General features: G+C 38.6%; 2 protein-coding genes across 6 annotated transcripts in view; one reads left to right on the top strand and one right to left on the bottom strand.

Annotated features, from left to right (window-relative positions):
- Nucleotides 1-6,635, bottom strand: hrob (homologous recombination factor with OB-fold). 2 transcript variants are annotated; one of them, XM_088331819.1, is made up of 10 exons: nt 6,445-6,635; nt 6,266-6,316; nt 4,023-5,213; nt 3,865-3,948; nt 3,648-3,779; nt 3,451-3,559; nt 2,916-3,001; nt 2,724-2,846; nt 2,527-2,608; nt 1-186 (listed from the first exon to the last, which is right to left on the bottom strand). In XM_088331819.1, the coding sequence occupies exons 1-10, from the start codon at nt 6,445-6,447 to the stop codon at nt 134-136; spliced, it is 1,914 nt and encodes a 637-aa protein (XP_088187945.1). In that variant the 5' UTR covers nt 6,448-6,635; the 3' UTR covers nt 1-133. The 2 variants fall into 2 exon arrangements, with proteins under 2 accessions (XP_088187945.1, XP_088187936.1); XM_088331810.1 differs by having other exon boundaries at nt 2,527-2,641.
- Nucleotides 6,014-22,332, top strand: part of asb16 (ankyrin repeat and SOCS box containing 16) — a 27,841-nt gene continuing 11,522 nt past the window's right edge. Inside the window, exons 1-2 of one of the 4 annotated variants that reach the window (XM_088331842.1) lie at nt 6,014-6,053; nt 7,322-7,406. Coding sequence is in view for 2 of the 4 variants with exons in the window: in XM_088331859.1 (XP_088187985.1) it covers nt 7,397-7,406 (10 nt within the window). In the remaining 2 variants the exon portion in view is untranslated. The remainder of the gene's footprint in view (nt 6,054-7,321; nt 7,407-22,332) is intronic. The other 3 variants (XM_088331859.1, XM_088331832.1, XM_088331850.1) reach the window with 3 other exon arrangements.

Genomic DNA, 22,332 nt, shown 5'->3' on the forward strand with positions numbered 1-22,332 from the left:
TTATCTGACAAACAATTTGATTTACTTGTATGGACAGAGAGAGCTACTTGGGATATTTTTCAATAACAACATCAAAATGTGGTTTGTTTTTAACATCAAGGCGATGACAGGACCAGTGGTGACAAATCCGTTCTTAAAGACTGTAGGCTACCTCAGGGAGACCCACTAAAAACTCATCCAGGTCATCTGCAACAAAAAGGACAGGTTTGTCAAGTGCAAAATTTTGAGAAGCCTATTCATTTAGATATTTGGCAAAATAGAAAAAAAGGACAACTTTCACATAGAAATCAGCTAGGGCGAAATGGAAGATTCATTCCCACAGAAAAGCCTCTGGAGGTAAAAATAAAACCCTTGCAATTCAAACAGAGTGTGTTTTAAAGAAAAGTGTGGACCGTTCATTAATTACAGCAACAAGACAAAAATGAGAATAAAGAAAACAAAAATTACACACACAATTCTTGATTGTGCATGTACCAATAATACTTACTGCAAGTGTACATTTCAATTTTTTTCACATGAATTCTTGTTTCAGTTGGAGTGTATTACAAAAATCATCACATCAAAAAGTTAAGAAAACCACTCCAAAAAGGGATGTTGGCCAGAAGCCAAGATTGATAGGAAACATTTTCCATTTATAACTTAGATGCATCTTCATTTTTAAGTACTCCTTTCACCAGGGTTGGGACCAATGCATTACAATGAGCACATTCCTGGAACACAATTACTTTTCTCTAATAAAATTTAGTTCTCAACTGTCGTTACCAAATGAAGCACTCTATCATTACTTATTAAATGCAGATAAGAAATTGTGATGTCCTATGACTGCTGTATAGTTCTGCATCACTAGAACCACCTTTCAAATTGGGTGTTTATATGTACCTAGAAAGTACAACTAACTACTAGTATGATGGAGCCATCTCATGCGTTGAGTACAAGGTCACTGAATTTCTCCCAATGCAGATATTCTCCCGAACAAACACACACGCAGGCAAATACGCCTACACAAAAAATAAGTATTTGAACACCCTGCTATTTTGCCATTTCTCCCACTTAGAAATCATGGAGGGGTCTGAAATTAACATCGTAGGTGCATGTCCACTATGAAAGAGATAGACTAAAAAGAAAAATGCAGAAATCACAATGCATGATTTTTTAACAACTTATTTGTGTGATACAGCTGCAAATAAGTATTTGAACACCTGAGTATCATCTAGAATTGTGACCCTGAAAGACCCGTTAGTCCGCCCATTAGAAGTCCACCGGCATTCCATATATCATCCTGAAACAGACTCACTTTTGTGAGGTCGTTAGCTGCATAAAGACACCTGTCCACCCCATACGATAAGTAAGACTTTAACTTGGAACATGACCAAATAGCTGTCCAAAGACACCAAAGACAAAATGGTACACCTCCACAAGACTGGAAAGGGCTACGGAGCAATTTCCAAGCAGCTTGGTAAAAAAAGGTCCACTGTTGGAGCAATCATTAGAAAATGAAAGAAGCTAAAAATGACGGTCAATCTAAATTGGAGTTGAGCCCCCTGCAAGGTCTCACATCATGGGGTCTCAATGATTCAAAGAAAGGTGAGGAATCAAACCGGAACTACACAGCAGGAGTTGGTCAATGACCTAAAAAGAGCTAGGACCACCGTTTCCAAGGTTACTGTAGGTAATACACTAAGACGTCATGGTTTGAAATCATGCATGGCACGAAAGGTTTCCCTGCTTAAACCAGCACATGTCAAGGCCCGTCTTAAGTTTGCATACGACCATTTGGATGATACAGAGGAGTCATGGGAGAAATGTTTGTGGTCAGATGAGACCAAAGTAGAACCTTTCGGTCATAATTCCACTAAGTGTCTACTTATTTTAATGTGTGGGTATTTTTTAAAACATTTTAGGGGGTTGGATTCCATGCAGGTATATACAGTCATTTGTAACTAGTTATTTCGGGGTAGCACACTATTTTTTGGTGTCAGTAATCTGTTTGGTAACTGAGTTACATTTTAAAAAGTAACTAGTAACTGCAAGTAATTTCTGTTTTTCAGTAACGCACACAACGCTTCTCGTCAGTCCATTTGATAATTCAAGTAGTCATTAAATAAAACAAGGTCACAGTAATTATGACAAGCTAGAGAAATTGAAGGCAAGTTTTCCCCCATTTTACTAAAAAAAAAAAAAAAAAAAAAAAAAAAAAGCTGAATCAATGAGAGAAGAAATCTCACTGACTATTTTTCTCTTTCTTGTGTTGCCTGAAGAGCATGAGGATTAGGGTAAACACTTCTGAGAGTCAATAATCCCACCTTTTTATGGGGAAGGGGTGCCTATGAGCTGAGGCTGGTTATATAATATGAAAAATTATCAAATTAAAAAGAATACAACTTCATAACTATAGTGGTATTTTTACTCATTAAAAAAAACATAAACCGTTCTAAAGACTGTGACTTACAAGTAGAGTGTAAACCTAAATAAAATATTTACATGGTTGTATGACAACCCCAACACACTACAGGTAAGTGAACACACCTGCATCCCAGCCAGACGCATGCATGCTTTTGTCCTTGCAATTCGTCACATCGTTGTTGCCGTCATCTTCATCAAACACCAGCTGCATGCAGGACACGGGTTTACTGCCTGGTGACTGTGATGTACGCAAAACAAAACAACAACAAAATTCTAGACGGCTTGCCTAGTTACTGTAGTTATCTATATATGAAACTCACCTCAACAAGCAGTGGGAGTTGCCCCACTGTGTGAATGACTCCATCTGGCGAATAGATCCTGAGAAGGTTGTTGGGCGTTACGTTGAGGTAGTGGTTGCGATGAGACGGAGAGAACACACCAACCTAAAAGCAAAAGTCTCCATAGTTGGAAAAAGAGAAGATCCTGATGACACTTTTCAACTGTTTCCTCACTTGTTTGAGCAGAAGCACGACTCCAACTTTTAGTTCCCCCAAGCGCTCCTCTAGGAGGTGCCGATGCACTGTGCCTTGGATTTCACCTTTAAGAAAAGGACATAAACAATATTTTGGGGACTTCTTTCAAAGGATTGACCATTAGTCTGAGATGTTTTAATGATGGACCTCCTAAAGAAGTCTTGGTCAACATTGTTAGATCTTAATCTTGTTCAATAGTTATGACTAAAAATGTTAGTCCATGTGTCATTGGAATATAGCCAATCAAGAATGGCTGTAAAGTTTAAAAACTGCATCAGCTATTTTCCTTTACACCAAGAATTACAACTGTCTTTATAATCATCGGTCACAACAAAGTGAGCATTGTTTATAACAAGATTAAATATAGCACTCCTGAATAAACATGTATTAAAGGCTCATAGGAGAAAAACAGATTAAAAAGAATGTCCGGATAAATGGGCAAAAAGTGTTTGAAAGGTAGCGCTTGGAGACTGACCTAAGTTGTAAGTACGTAAACGTGTGTGTGTGTAGATACCAGTAGGATCCTTGAATACAGCTTTCGCGTCCGGGTGTGTATGATTGATACTTTTGAGCATGACGGCCATGTTTGGGACTTTGTTTTTGTGAAGCTGCTTTAACGCCGCCTGTCGCGACATCAAAACAGGAGTCAGGAAAGCAAAAAAAGGTTTTCTCCCAAGATGAATGGGAAACCTAGGCAGTGAAGCAAGCTACCTTCCGGAGCACCATGACCACACTAAAAGAATGCAAGAAGCATGCCGGGTTCCGTTCATCTAGCCCCATCTCTGCCTTCATTGCAGCCCACGGGAGACCTAATTCATCTTCCTCAGTCTGTGAGCTGGAAATCTAGACAAAAGATATATATATAACATATGGACCCCATATTGATTTTCTTTTATTCAATAATGATTAATGTTTTGTATGGCATTACCTGATTAGGAAAACAAGCTGCAACACCATGAGTCGGCGTCTGGGGAACAGACACCACAATCTCATCCAGACTGTGATTGAGAGGCTAAAAAAAAAGGAGAATAAACACTGAATAATGCCGATTTTATATGAAATTACTTTTTAATGTTTGATACTGACCTGCTGCGGAAGGAGCCCTGCTGGACCTGGGAAGCGACGCGTCCTGGGAAGCCGGTGATCATGTCTAGGCCTTTTAAGGGATGCCTTATTGGATGCAGACACAAGCTGCACCAGGTGGTTGGTTAGCAAGGGTGTGCTCAGGGGATGAGGGCTAAAGGCAGGAACGGGAGAGAGAGACGACGCAGGTGCTGGGGAAACAGTCTCAAAAAGACTACGAGGTGGATGCCATGGTGCTGGGGTTTTCCAGACTGTTTGCTCAGGCCTACCATGAGTACTGGAAAGAATGTTAGGGGCCAGTAAGGAGGTGGGGACATGGGGGGTTGTTAAGGTTGGAGTCGTTTTGTAACCTGTGGGTGGGCGCAGCGTTTTAACTGGAGCAACGGGTGCAGCTAAACGTTCACATTCTTCCAAGTCTGCAAGATCCAAATCCCAGTCGTCAAAGTCATCTTGGGCATTGACCTTAGTTTCTTGCGTCTGCTGCGCCCCTAAGTGGACTTCAGTGGCATTGCAGGTAGGAAGGGAAAGAGTTTGGGCTTTGCTTGGCTGGAGAATGTTGATGTCAGCGTCGCTTCTAACCGCAGAAGTGACACTCAGTGGGCGTAACGCCGCATTAGTGGGGCTGGGAGTCCGTTGCATGATTGCGTTGCCTAATTTTGGTTGGGGTGTGGAAAGGGGGCAAGTTCGGCTGCTGGAAGGAAGGTTTCGCAAAGTCTGAGCAATCGAATTTTCATCCAACGAGCAGGATGGCCCAATTGCGATCGGCTTATTCAGCATTCTGATGTGGGAGTCTGGTTTGAGGGACTCATTATTCCTAAGAGAACTAACCCTGGAGGAAAGGTTCCGTAAAGCCGGAGTAACCTCGTTCACGGAAGAAAAATCCCCATTTGGCTTAAGTGTGCTGATGTCAGAATCTCCTAGGACTACCTGGGCAGCAGAGGGCCTACACAAAGGCAATGTGATGACGGGTTTTGGCTGCAACCCAAAGTGGGGCTGTGGGAAGTCCCGGAGAGGTTCAGAGGATAGTTTCCGTAAAGTTCGTGCAACTGTTTTTAATGTCAAATCTTGACGTGGAAAAGGTAATTTCTGGAAGATGTTGCTGTTGGAATCTTTAGAGGTCACACAGGCACTCCCTTCTTTTTGGGACACCACAGCAGTTGGAGGTCCAGCGGCCCAGTTAGGCTCCAATAAGTCCTGATGCACACACAGTACTATAGAGAGTCAGCAAGATTATGCAGCAATCTGATATAAACTTTCACCCCAAAAATTCATGAAGGGACAATCTGTGTTTTTTGGGTATTCCGTATATAAACTTGTTAGTGATTAATGATGGGGGAGTGACAGTTGGCGATAAAGATGATATTGTCATTAATCTGCCCTTTGTACGAAGTGTAATAACACACCATATTGTAACAGCAGTTGAGTTACACTATTTTACAAGTAAAAGTAATTGCTTTTCAAGAACGCTTCCCTAACACGGTAATCCCAATACTGTAAATCAAGCATGAAAATGTATCAGAGCTTAAAATAAAGAGAAAGGTGTGGAGGAATTACCATATTTGTGTATAATGATCACCCCTGATTTTTTATTCAAAATCAGTATAACCTTTGTTTTTGTTTTTTCTCGGTTCGAACTAAGAATTGAAAGGGACAAACGTTGAACACAATTAGCCATGATTACAATAATGTATTAAAAACTATAACAACAATACTAACACAAAATCTATCTATCTATCTATCTACCATGGTCACATCCCAAACACAAAATCTAAATGTATTTATTGTATGTCCTTCAAAGTCTGATTTATCATCATTTACGCCAAAGAGATGTTTCCCTTATTGTGCTTTTTTGAGTTTATATCTTTCAGAACGACTTTGTTTTCTCCATTTTTTTTTAACATTCGGCTCTGGTACCGTGAATAAAAATGGCATGATAACTACATAAAACCGATTGCGTGTTACAGACGCAAATACAGTACTCTTGCCTGCGTGAACTGCACTGATTTTAATTCGAACGCTCCATTTCTCCTAAAGGTGAGAGATTTTCAAGCCTGGGAAATAATACACACTGTCCCTTTATGTAAGATAGTTCTCGTGTTTTTCAGAAATATCTGGTTTAAGGCCATCAATAAAACTTGTTTATCATAATGGCACTAGAGAAGCCTACAGTACTTTTTGAAGTGTAGTTGGTGAAGTCGCTTATTTTCTAGATAAACTGATGGCATCAGGTGCGAGTGTGTTGTCACCTCGTCGTCAAAGTCCTCGCCAATGCTGAACAACCCGTTCAATTGGAAGCTCTGTAAAAGTTAACACATCGAATAACAAGACGTTAATATTTCAAGTTTAAAACTTCAAGCGACAAGGATGACATATTTGCTACGTTAGCGTGTACAGCTAACATTTCAACCCGAAGGTCGAGACTCACCATCTCAAGCACGATATTTCATGTAACCACAAGTCGCAAGTATTGATTGATTTGTCAAACGTGTTCGTTCTTTTGGAGTTATTTTGCAATATATAACTGCAAACGCGTAGCAGAGTTGGACGAATTTCGTGCCACAGCAGTATCATGTAGAGAGCCCGCGACACACGTTCAAACGTGATGACGTAGACGGTGTTTTGGAGATTAATGCGGAAGTGGGTTCTTTCTGCTTCAAATTTAACGGGACCTTCATTTTGGTGCATTAGCACCCTCTATCGTCAATCCCCGTTACCGTTCAACTTCTCAAATTCTATAATAGAAAGTGCTGTACTCATCCGAGTCCAGCAATCCTTTATATGAAAAATACTTTACTCATTTTATCGGCTCGTTCTTCATCTCCTCCCTCTGCATATTGCCATACATGTCAACCTGTGTACGGTTTTACCGTACAAAGTACGTTTATTATGCATTATAAGACGTGTACGACGTACGAAAAAATCTGTACGGAAAAACTAAAATTTGTCAATTATGGGTACCATCTGGTATACACCGACTATCACGAAACAGCAAATCAATCAAGTCAAACGAGTTAGAGTTGTGTAGTGAAAGGAAGTCCGTCTCTTTTTAGAGTACCGGCTTTTTCGGCTCAACTCTAAAGAGAGCCGGCTCTCCTACGGCTCACTTGCTTTGATGCATTATGTTACTGTCAGGTTTTCAATGTAAATCTCTTGAATTTCTGTCTCAAGGTAATTAGCTTGTTTTTATATTACTAAATATAAAAACAATGTTTCTCATACAAACACACATAAAGTAACGTTTCAACAATGAATGTAATTATATCTCTTGTACTTTTATCAATCTTGTATTCTTTTATTTTGAGGTCGTGTTCTGGCTCTGTACTGATTCCTCTGACGTCACGAATAAACTTTCGCTCTCTCTCTCTGGGAACTCAGCCATGAAGGAGCGTAAGTTTTTGTTCCCACCATCATGTCGAATTAAACCATATACATGTATTTTATCTGTGCAAATATGGCCAGGAGTCAGTCATAATAATGATTGACTTTAACAGTTACGAATTATTATGTTCTATAAAGAAGTTAAGGAAAAAAGGAAGTATAAAATGAGAAAATGAAAAAAGACAGCTTTGTGGTTATTTCATTAATCAGTATATTACCAACAATAATTTAATGCAGAAAATGAATTCATAATTTGATTAAGAAAATATATTATTCTACTTTATTATATTTGCATATAATACAGTGAACGTCCAAGCTACTTAATTTTTTAACTTTTTTTTTTATATTAAACCTCATTCATGTCGAGCAACTCAGGATCTCATGACAAAATGTTAATTAACAGTACATATGATATAACAAAACACATGTTGTCGTGATTGCCAATTTGGAGCACCTGCGGCAGATTGTTTAGCGCCAACGGCCCGGACAGCTGACTGGTGGACACTCCCTTTTTAAACCCTCGGCTTCCTCTCAGTGACTGTCAGATCGTTGCGCACTGTTGCATTCCGCTCAGTGAGCATTCCCGTCCAACTCTGTGCTAAACCTTTTCCTGCCTGATCTTTGTTATCCCGAGCCAAGAACATCATTAGGGACCCCTCTCAACCCCATTATGGACTGTTCACTCTGCTGGCCTCTGGGAAGAGGTACTGCAGTGTGCGGTGCAGTACCACCAGGTTCTGCAATAGTTTTGTCCCCCTGGCCATTAGACTGTTAAATGGTCAATTACACACGTAGTAAGTCTCCACTGCTGCTAATCTGTACATCTGTTTGTCTGTTCTGTTTTTTTGCACTACTAGGAGTTCTTTATACCTAGCCACTCCTTTGCACATCTGTTCTCCTCTGCAATATTGCACTACAGTGTTATTGTTACTGTACAGTGACTTGTTTACCTGACTGCCCTTTTTGCACATCTGGTTAGCAGCTAATCTTGCACTCTTTGCACTATTGTATAATACTATACATCGCCATAATTATTTAGTATATTATTAGTACTTCAATACTCCAACTCAATACAACATTTTATTTATATCTGTACATTCAAGGAAACTGTGCGGGTCAGATGTATCGACATTTCGTTCTGTATACATGACAATAAAGTATATCTGAATCTGAATCTGAATTCTCTCTGAATTACTGACCTGTTTCTGGACCTGATTAAGCCTGTTCTGCCTGCCTCCTGTTACCTGACCCGTTTTTCCCTGATACCTGCCTGCCTCTGCCAACGACCCCACTTACGAACACGACATCGCCTTTGAACTCCAGCCCCGGCCAACGACTCACTATTCGCGCCTGTCTCCGTCCGACACGGTAGTGTCACTCCCGCCTCGCTCATTCCTGTTGTCCGTCAGTCCTCGGATCAAGCAAGCAAGCCTTACTCTCCCTCTCTTTTCAAATAAAAACTGAGAAATGTGCGCTATTGAGTCCTGTGTCCATTTCTGGTCTGTGACACATGTACAATATAACATGTTAAACTACATAAATAAACACGTTTGAAAAAAAATATGGTGTAAGATTATTTTGTATTTTGTAAGGGAAAATATGACAGTTTGTAAGGGCATGGAGCTGTGGAGGTTGACAGGTATGATATTGCACTTCCTGCATTACAGGGGTCTCCAACATCGTTCCCCCGGATACCAGAGTGCCCCCTAAGGACAGTTTATGTGCTTCGTGTTTCGAAAATAGCTGGGTCATTATTATTTGTTAGTAAAATACATTTTTTGATCGGTTGACTAAGTCTACTTAGCCTTATTTTTTTAACAATTAACTTGGTAAGCAAGACACTGAATCCCTAATGCCCCCAATAAGCAAGTCGGCACCTTGCATGGCTGCATGGCCGCTATTGGTGTATGAGTGTGTATGTGAATGGGTAAGTGTGAAGCACATTGTAAAGCGCTTTGGAAGGTTTTCATTGACTTGAAAAGCACTATGTAAATGCAGACAATTTACCATCGAAACACATAGTAGCTGCATAGTAATAACATGATACGTTGTTAATTTAGAAATTCAAATAAATAAATTCCAACACATGGGCTTTATGGACAAAAACATGTATTCTAGTATTTATAACTATTTTTAAGCAAGTAATTAAGACAGTATATTCCAATCTATTTTAGTATTAAGCGCGTTTATTTATCCGTCTTTTTATTTATTTTACAGGAAATACAACAAACTAAATTCCAGTTTAGAGATTATGTAGGGTGATTGAGCATGTGCATTTTTAGCTAGCTATCGGTCTACCCTTTTAGCCGTGTATTAGCCATCGTTCCCAATGCTATCTAGCTAACATTTTACCATTTCTTCATGTATTCCAGATAGCTATCTTTCTGTGACTTTCTGTCCGGCTATTTTGTTGACTTTTTACTCTTTTGGCTAACTATCTAGATCCCGTTTATTTTACCTGCTTACCTTTCCAGCTAACTACCAAGCTTCCTTTTTTGCCCCTTGCGCTAGTTACTAACAAAAAGTAGCTTGACGCTTGAAGGTTGAGGACCCCTGCTGCAGTCCATACATGCGCCACTGACTCTTCCTTCTCACACACCTCACACAATCCATTGTTATGCTTTCACGTTAGTTTTAACATTTTGTTCAAGGCTCGAAAGTAGGTTAAGTTAGTTCTTGACCAATATTCCCTCAAGTCTGTAAAATTACAGCAAGTTCTCTGAAGTCACTAAAACTTTATTATTTACCTTCTTTATTGTCTTGGAGGAAGGAAAAGGAGCTTATATTGCCACATAACTACAACTAGTAAAGAGTCCGCAGTAAATCATTGCAAACTCATCAAATTCTAAAGAGGAAGCTATAATTGTTTCCTTTTTTTAACGACTATAGCAACCTATTCGATGGTGAAATTTATTACTGTCTATTTTGTATGGTAACAAGGGACTCTTATTGACAATCAGTGAGCATTTTTTATCATATTAATTCACCAAGTATTTACAGGATAACCAAAACAATGTTAACGTGTTTGTCTGTTCATGAATCGCTCCGTTCTGTTTAATATCATCCATGATGATTCCCCAAATTGATACTTCCCAATCACGTGACAACATCCAGGCACCTCAGGTAGCGGCCGCCATACTGGATGGGTGCTGTTTATGTTTTCGTCCAGCCTCATTGCTAATTGTTGCAATTAACCTTCAAAATGATGGCTAGCAAAGCTCTTGCTAGATATGAGCTGTCGTTGGAATCATTCCAGACAACCCTATGACGACAAATGTTCGCTTGGTGAAAAAAATGACCCATACGCACAAGAGAAAAGCGTGTGGAGTAGAGACACAAAGTTGTGGGACAATGTGACATTACGGGACATTGTTAACTTTTACAAACATTCACCAAGTGTATATTCACTGGACAGCCTAAAATGCTACAAGGGTTTAGAGGCTTTCAACCAGATCTTTAATGGCTGGGTCTGTCAGGACCAGAACGGAGACAGGACCCACTTACGTTACGTTTCCCTCAGTTTTATTAGGAAGAAAGGAAAGTATAGCACAACCGATCCAGTGATCGCTGGTCACTTCCGTGGTGAGCGATGGCGGTGTCGGGAACGGAGAAACGGGTCAGCAGCCGGGACAGGAGAGCTAAAAACGTGGTCGGGATCTGCAACGAGTCGAAACCCAGGAGAGGAGAGTAGACGTGGTAAAGATCAAAAAACGGGTCGAAGCTTGGAAACAGACGGGAGCAAAAACAGGAGTGAGTCAGGGTCGAAAAGCTTGCCTAGAGTAAACTGAGGGTCGCAGACGGACTGACAACAGGGGACATATAGGAGTGGGTTTAAATAGGGACAGAGAGCCAATCCGAGTCCGAGGCAGTTGGCGCCAAAGGAGCGGGCACAGGTGAAGCATATCGGTAATCATGACAGGGTCTGACAGGGCTTTGTGTACAGAATCAACAGACTTTTTGTGCATTCTGTGAAGAATGACTTCGTTTTCAGTAGCTATTAAAGGATGTTATACATTTGACTATAAAGGATTTTATACGATTGACTACAAGTTAAATTGTATTGAGTTTAATGCAATAGATATTCACTGACTGGGCTTTAGTGCGGTGAAAGTTCAGGGCAGGCATAAGTGGTGGAAGATGCTGTTTACAGGACGGGACGTACTGCTGATAGCACAACAGCAAACCCAGACTTTGTTGACGCAGAACGGCCAGGCACTGTTTGAGGAAAACGAGACATCAAGGCGCTGTGTTGTGAGATCGTTGGGCGCAAACAACTGCTTGGCACACCCATGGGAAGAGCCGAGACGCCATCTTGCGGGGAGACGTGGGCCAATAAGAGAAAGCTAAAGGACTTCAGAAGGGGGCTTCACACAGACTCCAAGGTCTCCTGAGGGCAGACTTAAAACTGCAATTGTGAATAAATCTACCCCTGTGTGGAAATGTTGGCTTTCCTGGTCATTTTTCTCTCAAGAAACGAGCGCGCATAATTGTTGGATGAATGTAGCTTGTATTTGGTTAATGGAGTCAGATAACTAATTCGAACAATTAGGTAAACGGTACATTTTGATAATTAATTCTCAACACTAAGACTTTCTATAAGTGATATTAGGTATGGATATCTAATAATTATTTAATTTGCATGAAATTAAAACGACAACTTATTTGGGGAATTTTGTTGCTGCTAGATGTTATTGCACTTCTTTTCATTGCACCATTGTTACAATGCACTTTTTTTTTCATTGCATTATTAAAACTAAGACCAGTCTCTAACCACATTTTTTTTAACAATCCCACAATATGTGTTTCAGATAATACTCGTTTGAATGCTTGCAACATGCTTCGCCAAGTCAGATAGAAAATAAAAATCCTGACGAGTTTGTTGTGCCAATTTATACTGTTCACTTTAAAGTTGGCCGTTTGTTCGATTTAGATTAATGCACATCCCTTGTACTCAGATTTTCATAAAAATATACCAGAATTTAGAGTAATCTGCTGCAAAGATTGTTGTGTTAATTTTTGCTCCAAAAATTAATAACTATAGTTAAAAAGAGGTCAGACAAATACGTATCTTTTTTGTTGTTCTCGACTCTCAACATTGCCACCTGTCGAGTAAAGAAAGGATGGGTTTCATATATCATGCATTGCAGCCTGCTATCTATAAATAACTGCTTATGAGTTTTTGGGACAACCCTGCACACTGCACACAGTGAAAGTGTCACATACAAGTAAACGTTTAAAAAGAGGACCAACGTGCTTTTAATCTGGATTAAAGTCTCAGACTCCAGTTGCCGGTGAGTAAAACCATTGGTAGGCAACATTGCTTACCACCTATGATCCTTGGGGCACGTATCCAGCATGTTTTGGTTGTTTCCCGTCCTTGAACGAACATGACTCAAACCCTCAGAATCCTTATCCGACAAGGTGGTAGGGGTACAAAGAGGTCGGGAACGTATGGTTCGCGGGGCATGTATAGTTCTTTTCAACAGTTCATCTGGCTCAGAGATAGAATTAGGGCTAAATGGATCCTCTCTCTATCATTCCAACTTTAAAATATGCAAAGCAGAGGCAGTCCTGGAAACGCTTGGTTTGGTCCAAAATATTAGGGCATAGTTTCTACTATAGTTTAGAGTCTAGGTGTTACACCAACAGACCCCGTTTTGGCTGTACATCTCTATGGAATCCTTAAATGGAAGCTCATTAAACAATCTATGTTCACTATTGAGACACTTAATGATGATAATCCACAGAACAACCCGAACACACAAAAACGCCAGCCAAGCGTCCAAGGCAATTTGATAGGTTGAGTGGTAGTGGTAGTGATCTTGTTGTAGAAATTGGAGGTCCGGTAATCGAGAGAAAGTCTTCTCATAAGTGGATAAAAGACATAGACAGGAGCCAGTCTCGTTACGGAGGGAGATTGTCACTTTATTGATGCGTCAATAAAGATCTCACAGAGCTAGGAACATGACAATGTATTTAAAGCTGGTAGTGACGATTAGGCTTCGATTGAGTACACCCCAAAAGGCGGTCCTGTATCACGTATCAAGTACAGAGCGTCCCGTCCCTTGCATGCTATCTTCAAGGAAACTTAATGTCTGCCAAGAGTATCTTCAAGGATGTCTACCCGACCTTTTCCCACAAACGTAAGCAAGTCTTTCTAAATTTCCACATGTATGCAAATCCATTCTACATTTGCAAGTGTATTTGCCACAACATATCCCCCCTTTTTTTTTTTTTTTTTTCTTCTGTTACCTTATCCCCCCTTTTGGGAGTTTATACTCCCATTTTGAATGGAAATTAAAATTGAAAATCAATACAGAGTAGTGGCAAAGTATTACAAATCATAGATATCAATACACGGACAGAGTTTACGCGAATCGAAAATAAAATAAAATTCTGGCGGTCAGCCTGCTGTGATCATTCTAACTTTCATTGTTCATGTTTCATTTACAAAAACCCCCAACACTCCAAACATCTGACCCATGCACTAACCCCCCCTTCATTTATCTTTATCCGTACACACTGGATTACACACGCGGACCGTCGACGGTTGATCGGTACGTGATAAAGGTAAATGAATAAATGAACTGATAAGTGAGTGATAACAAATTTCGGTAACAGTCGTCGATACATTCCAAGATGAGTGCATGACTGGATAGTGATATCCACATTGGCCTTTGGCCTGACCCCCGTGAACAATTTGAAGACCATGCATTGTCGTATTCGTCAACGGGTGTCGTGAAGTCAGATGTTGGAGTGAGTGTTCATCCCAGCAGGCATCACGCTCAGTTTCCATGCAGCCAAAAAACCCAGAAGCGACGATGCATCCTGACCATCCCAGACAGCAGCTTGCTCCCCGGCAGTGTGACATACCAACAAAAGAATCACAATCAGAAACCAATATATTTGTTGCTGTTATTCCTAGTGCTATATAGTGTGTTGCGTGTTTAACAATAGTGCTAATTGATATCGTATTCAGTCCGGATCATCATATGTGTCTCTTCCCGCAGATGCTCCATTTTTTAATGTAATGTAGACTGACTATTAACGTTGCCAGATAAAATTCAAGGCGTTGAATCTAGTTGAGTCATCTGTTCTTCCTCACTAAGGAATAGGCTTGGATACTTAATCACTAACCGTGCTCATTGAGCTTCTGCCACCCTAGTATTAGCCACTACTGTCATTTGTTCTCCAAAAGTCTTAAGAATTCTTCTTTCAAGAATAGGTATGGCACAGAAACACATAATTATTACGACAGTTAGCACAAAAATTTCCCCCTTCGCTAACATACCACCCCAGTACCCAAATGTAGACGAGAACTAATCAAAAGAGATACTGTCCTTTCCAGTATTTACTGTCACTTCATTGCTCAACTCACGAATCTTCGACAGTGCTTTTGTGAAGCTTCCTGCCTCGGCTGTGTTTAAAGGTATATAAGTACAGCATTCCTCCTTTATCATATGACACACGCCTCCTTTACTGGCTAAGAGAAAATCGCTTTGCTCTCCTACTGCACTAAAGGCCTCGTTAATGTAATTAATAAAACGTCGTTGGTTGTAATAAATCAATAAAAGTAATTAAGCCATTCTGCGTTCTTTTTCGGAGTTATCCAGATAAACATTGATTCTAATCCAGACTTAATTTCATTCCTAACTTTAAATTCCTCTGGAATTCCTCTCGGTTGTCCGATGGTATCTAGCTATACACGTCCATCCGGAATATATGCTCTTTACTGTGGCCAATTGTCAACAAAAATATTTCATTCAATTACCTTTTCCCCTTTACATTCCTTTCTTTTGTCACTTGCATGTCCCCCTCTTCTCTTTCCCTCAATGCCTACTATCTCTTCCCCTTTTTACCTTCTTTTACTAACTTTTACTTGCTCTGCCAACAATCAATTTTCTACATAACTTTCCCTTCTCCTACGCCCTCTAACACATGCTTTTTAGCCCACTAGTTTAATGGGAAATTGACATATAACCATCTCACTTATTTATTTATTTATTTATTTATTCCAAACCAATTCAATCTACTATCTTAGCTTCACCTACTTAATGTGAAAATGACGTGCATTGATCTACAACGATTCTCCTTACTCATTTGTATTCCACTCAATGAATATTTCCTCCATATTCAATGAAAAGAAAGTATTTACTCACGCTTTTCCACTATTCTCGTACAACAATGCTTCTATCTCAAATTACTCCATTCCAATTCACTCAATTGGATTTTCCCTCGTCTTCACATTCCCTAATCTTCCAATTTTGAACTGAAAACCGGAATAGGTTAACTTTTTTCTTTTTGATATTATTCTATCCTTTCTTGGTGTTATTCTGGCATTAACATAATCTAAAGCACCTAAAATAACCAAACATAATTTTCTAGACCTTTCACTTCTAAATTCATCGTTTTCCAACTGAAAAAACATTTATTTTTCTGGGAACTCCATAGGCTCTCGGACGTTATGTTGCACACCCTTAGCGTCAAAACGATTTCTTAAAAAAACGAACGTTTTCGATTCCTAACGAGACGTGCTATCGGTTCTATCTAAAACAATACATTTTAAACCGTCTTCCTCTTCAAAAACGTTTTTCTCGTCTCAATGAGTACTGTATTGTTCCCTTTTTCCTTTTCCTTCGATATTTTTCTGTTAATCCTTTCAGTTACGTGGGCCGATTAAACGCTGGACAACCATATAGACAAGAAAGATAAGAATACAGGAAAGAATACAAACACTTACAACATTGAACAAACATAAAACATATGACAAGACAGAGGGCCCACAAAAATTTAAGTTAATTAGTCAAATTAAGTCAGTGCACATTGAGACCATGCGCCTACACAACTACCGAGTTAGGGTTATGGTTCTCCTCTTCTACACAATTTCCCGAATTTTACGTACTGGCCGTGCACTCATTTTTGGCCGTCGGCGTTGTAACCTCACTCTTCCGTGCTGTCGCCGTGGGTGTAGGTTTTTCTGGACTTTGGTGTGTCGGTACCCTTCTCGCCTGTATCGTCACATTAAGGTTTAGCATATTATCCGTCACTTTAGTCTGTACTGTCGTTAACACATTTGGTTTCTGGTAGTCCATCGGCACTCCGACTGGTTGCACGTCTTTATATTTATTTTAAGTGAAAATCAAAATCCCCACTATAAGATGCCCTATCCATTTTGAGCATTCTATCCCAAAATTCTAACTAGAAGATAAACAATTTATTTTTTAAATTGTCAGTTCTAAATTTCAAATTTTGCTATTTCACTAAATACAGTCACTGGATCAGTTTAACCATTATCCTTGTCAGAATCATTTACCCTGATTTGAGTGTTTGAGTGTTCTCTTTTGTAGATTGATCACATTCGAGAAAAAATTTGTATGCACTTTTTATTTGCATTTTCTTCCGATCCTCAATGTGCTATCCCGCTGCCGGCCACTCCCCCCGAGGCAGATGACTAGGATAGATTGTTAAATTGTCAATTTAACCCAAGAAAAGACGTTTTTATTGTTATGATTCACTCTTTGTCTTGCCTTTTATAACCTATATATGATCTCTTCAGTAAGTAAACTTGTTCAAAATAACAGTATTTTGCAAAGAAATCAGGTAATTCACGCTCAAAGTGAATAATTTTGCCAAAAATGAAAATACCATCCCAAAATGTTCCCAATGTGGGCGATTTGCTAATGGTGAATGGTTATCTTAATTGATTTTTGTTAATCAATTTGACAAACATTGCAAATTCTGTAATATTACAACATTTCTTCTGTGTAATATTTTTCTATCCGTCCAAATTTCGTAATTTGAATCTCAAAAAACAGTTATATGGAGAGCTTATTCAGAAGACAATTTTTCATCAATTTCGGAAAAAACTAGGTTTTAACTTATTTTTACGGAATGTCTCAACTTCCCCCCTGAGTTAAAACCTAAGTTCACAATCTATGTCTCTCTTTCGTCTGACTCATCCCATAATACTCGGAATTTCATTAATTCAAAACTTGTCTTCTATCGCAATTGCACTATTTATACACGTCCTTCTACTCAATCAAGGAAGCAAGGTTTAGGGCGATCTGAGGAGAGGGATGACTGAGTATGGGCGCCAAGAGTGGACTGAGAGTGTGATCCTGGCCACTGTGTTGTGCGGTGCAGAGACGATTCAGTTTTATTAAGACGACAGCAGTGTGCGTGCGTGTGTGTCGTCGTATCGATACTAATAACTAAATGGAGTGGAATGGAACTATGACGACTATAACATGAGACCAAACGAGACGTCACGCTCTATAGAGAATTTATCGACCTATTTCATCATCGCCTACAATCAGCACAAAATTTTTTCCAACATTCTGTTTCCTAAAAGAACCTAAAAAGAAATCCGTCATTAAAAGCGCAATTAACCACCAGTCCATCGTCCCAAAAACAATGGTTCTAAGTCAAGGGTGGGCAAACTTTTGGCGTCACGAGCCTGGGGACACATCCAGTTTTTCTCATTTACAGTTATGATGTTATATTTCATTACATTTATTTCATGTTTATCTATTTTGTGTATATGTATGAACCCCTACTGAACACCAGCATACCTTCAGGGCAATTGCAGTTGACTCAACAAGGTTCGTTTGCTTTCGGAACGGACTAATCCCGTTTCAATCCAATTGATTCAAATTGATAATGTGTTTCGATTTACAATAGTTTCATCATTCCATATTTACTGCTAGAACCAATTAAACTTATAAGTAGAGGTACAACTGTGTCATTGTAGCTGTGCACGTATGTAGTATTTCTGTCATGTCCAGCATGGTCGCCGTGGCGACCGTCTAATTTGCGTGTGTCCTTCTTAAGGGCTTGCCCGTTCTGAGTAAAAGCCTGTTTTATGAGTATTCCTAGTTTGAGTTCCTGTTTGCCTGTAGGCCAGTTGCTGTTTTGTTTTTTCCCTAAGCGTTGGACAATTTTGCTGAATAAAGTAACTGGTCGTTAAGCGATTGAGTTCAGGTCCGGTCTGCACTTAACTCAACCATTCCTGCAGTAGTATCTTATAATATTTACAAAATAAGATTCTGTAATATTTTCGAAGTCTGTTGTAGTATTTTTGAAGGATTTTTTTTTTTTCTAGTAGCGCTAGTATTAATGCTGTTGTAGTTTTGTAGCAGTATTCTTGCAGAATTTCTGTAGTTGGTCTTTTTAGAATTATAGCCGTACCATATACTATGTCCCGTTTTCCAAGCTCTATATTCCGTTTTCTAGTAATTTCATAGAATTTCTGTAGTAGGATTTACATTATCGTAATACTTTACCATCCCATTTCTTGTTCTCCTTTGGTTTACTGCACATGAATGGCTGGATTAAACCCTAGAGGTTTAATTCTGACCCAATTGTGGAAAGATGTATTTGATAATGTTACTTCCGGCGCCGTCACGAATGGCAGCCACTCCAGCAGCTCTCGTGTTATTTTCGCTACTTTTGTGATTTATTTATTTGTTTATTTATTTTTGCTTACTTTATCAATGCCTTGCAACACTTGGATTACTTTCTATCCTATGGATATGGGTTTCAACTCGCAAAAATACGTACATTAAACAACACCACCTATATTGGACATTACCGAATCTTACTGCAATATGTATTCTGTGTAGCACTATTTAGTTACTCTATATAACATGCTAAAGTGGGCATTTGCACGTCACACTGGGTATTTGTATATTGTATTCTTTTGGCTTTATTATTGTATTGTTCTCAGCTCAGGGATGCTGCTGGAAATGTGAATTTCCCTCAGGGGATGAGTAAAGTACCTATCTATCTATCTATCTGATTAATTCGTTCACCCCTGTGCTCAGCATCTTTTTCTATAATAAAATTTTATGTATTGCGTGGTACGTATCTTCTTATTCCAAAGCAAAACAACATGTTATGTCTATGTTTATTTGCCTTCAATTAGATATTGATCCTTTTAATTTCCTTTTATTTTTATAGCTTATCTATAAAAATACTGTTATATGTTTTGCACAATGCTGACAACTTCTTTTTTGCACTACAATGACTATTTTTCACCAATGCATATTTACACAAACCTCAACTGTATGTAACATTTTAAATGCACATTCTTGTGTAAATATTGTATTAATTATAACTATAACCTTATCTTTTCCGATCCTTTACCTAACTCTGAAGATGGAGTGTCATGCCAAATTTAATTGTCAGTTACAATATGTGAACCCGTTTTGTAACTATGTCCATAAAGGTATATTCCATTCCATCATAAATGGTCTGGATTTATATAGTGCTTTTCAAGACCCTGGGGAACTCCAAAAACACTACCTAATGTGTTGTTTTTCATACTTTCGTCTCAAGTTTTTCATACCCAATTTTCAGCAAATTATCCTTATTTAAATAACTTATGTTGTATGTTTGTCTTAATGTTTCTTTTTCCTTTTCTTTCAGAATTAAAGCAAAACAATATACTAGGTTAACTTTTTTTGTGGAATTCAGGGGCACTTAGAGTCTCGTTAAGTTTTATCGTGATTACGTACTGAGATATTTTAGTAAATTAGCCAGGTTATTCAATTTCTAAATTTTTCTCTAAATTTAAGTACTAGTAGACATTATCTTAGTTTAATTAATTTCTATCCATTCATTTCCCATGCAGTTATATTTTTAAATCACCATATGTCTCGAAATCCATTAATCCGTTATTTTTAATTCCTTTAATCCTTTCCAGGATTGATCAATCTTTTTCTCATTGTCTTTTAAACAAAAAATGCTCTTTTCCATAGACAATATTTCATTTTAACTTAACCAAACCATAAGTCAGCTATTGTTTCACATTTATTAATCATTTGTCGAACGTAACACTCATTCTAAAAAATTCAGTGTGGAATCAACTGTCCTAAAAACACTGCCAACTCGAACCCAATGTCAAAAATTTCTAATTGTCTTTTCATCCCTCTGTAATCATAATCTCTTATTGTTGATTCGATATAAAGCAATACCTACTTGTCACTCATGAATTATCTTTTTGACTCTATTTATTTCATATTATTATCATAATCTTTTATTCCGCGCAACAATCTTCGTTTTTACGCAATTGTCTTAGTTCCCTTTGTTTTTCTTTTTCTTTTCTTTTTAAAAGAAATATTTCATTTAGTGACTGAAATAGCTTCAGCTACGTTATTAATGATTTCTAGTCTCGAATTTTCTTCCCTGTGATAATATGTCGTCATTTTCAAACTTCTTTCAATTTCTGATGATTCGAAATCATTCATACCACTAGTAATCTACTATTGAATATGAGAAAAACTAAGGAAACAATCTTTTTATGTATTACGCCTCTTTTGAATTTGTCCATTTATAACCAATGAAAAGACGGACACTGAAATTATGGACGGTTTCCAGTCGTCTTCTTTGTTTTACTCGCCCTTGCTTTATTAGGAGCATAACTACACGTCTTAAAAATTCTTACCCTTTTGCCATTCGCATATTCAACGAGAGATGATTAGTTTTGTTACTTAAACATTCTTTCTTTTTAAACTATTCTGTATAATTATCTTGTATTATACACTCAGTGTTTTCATTTCACCATGTACCTGTGTCCCAGATGCATCATTCATGCTGGGGACGCAAACTTTTCCTTTAAATTGTCATTATCATTTAATTCCTCTTTAACAAAGATTCAACGCATTACATCATCGTTACTTTGGTCTTGCTGTATGAGATTTTATTTTTCTGCACGCCGATCTTAGCTAATGAGATCTCGTCGCTTCGAGATTACGTCATTGCTGTTGGTAATTGGTTAAGTCAGTCTTTTTCATTGGACAAAACTGCTTTTTTCTCAATTTATTGAAGAGAGCCAGCTCATAAATGCCCTTCTTGTACTTAACTTGGTATTTAGTTCTGTAGTTATTTATTTTTAATTGATGTAGTGTACTATGTCTCTGTTTCAAAGTACTATATTGAATCGTTAGTTTTGTGATACTGTTTAGTATACCTCTAGGGCACAGGTGTCAAAGAGGCTGCAGGTTGAAATATGAAACCCAGGTGCCTTGAACAAAGACACTGTTCTGTATTTCTTTCGCTTTCTCTCTCTCTTTTCCACCCCTTTTCTCCCACTCTGTCTCTGTCTCTTTCACTCTCTGTGTCTCTCTCTTTTTAACTTCTTTTGCTCTAACTTCATTTTTTCCTTTTCTCTCTTTTCTCTTTCTTCCTACCCTTCACTCTTCCTTTTCTCTCCTTCTGTCTTTCTATTTCTCTCTGGATTTCTTTCTTTCTTCCCCTTTCTTTTCCCCCTCTCTCATGACTTTTTATCTCTTTTGTTTCTCATGCTCTCTCCCTCTCTCCTTTTCCTTCCCTCTTTCTCTTTTATTTCTCCCTCTTTCTCTTTCTCTTGAATCTACCAGTCAGGCCCCCGACAGAATGTTTGTTCTATCGTGTGGCCCCCGAGTTCAAATGACTTTGACACCCTTGCCCTAGGGGCATTTCTCTATTACCTTATTACTGTCGTAGTATTTTTACGGTACTTTCATTCAGCGATTTTAATTTTCACTGTGTGACGTTTTGAGTGTCAAGCGACTTAAAATTCGACTCTCTCCCGCCGTCACTTATGAGTGCTGAGGCTCATTTTGTCTGTCATCTTGTCTCAAATTATTGATTCAAAACCTGATGCAAGCCAAGTTATTTTGTGAAAATGTCAAAAATTCCTACAACTGAAGATACTTACGTATTTACTTTTAGCACAGGCGCTGGGCAATGGAGTAAAAGTGCGCATGTCCTGTTTATAGTTCCTAACACTTACCCAATCAAAACGTTTGAGTTTCTTTGCTACAGCTTCTGGATAAAACGTTCGTTCTCGGTTAAGGTTTTTTCCTGCGAGTTTTTATTAGAAATGTCTTGATAGTGAACCTAAATCGTTTAATTAGCTTTCTTATAAAGTATTTTTAGCAACTTACATCCAAAA

The sequence above is a fragment of the Urocampus carinirostris genome, chromosome 1, assembly GCF_059441175.1.
Source record: "Urocampus carinirostris isolate Australia breed hairy pipefish chromosome 1, RoL_Ucar_1.0, whole genome shotgun sequence".
In the NCBI taxonomy this organism is placed as follows: Eukaryota; Metazoa; Chordata; class Actinopteri; order Syngnathiformes; family Syngnathidae; genus Urocampus; species Urocampus carinirostris.

Coding starts and splice junctions, on each gene's coding strand:
- hrob (XM_088331810.1), bottom strand. Junction 3,949..4,022: donor CAGGGCTCCTTCCGCAGCAG/GTCAGTATCAAA, acceptor CTTTTTTTTTAG/CCTCTCAATCACAGTCTGGA. Junction 3,560..3,647: donor TGGTCATGGTGCTCCGGAAG/GTAGCTTGCTTC, acceptor ATGTCGCGACAG/GCGGCGTTAAAGCAGCTTCA.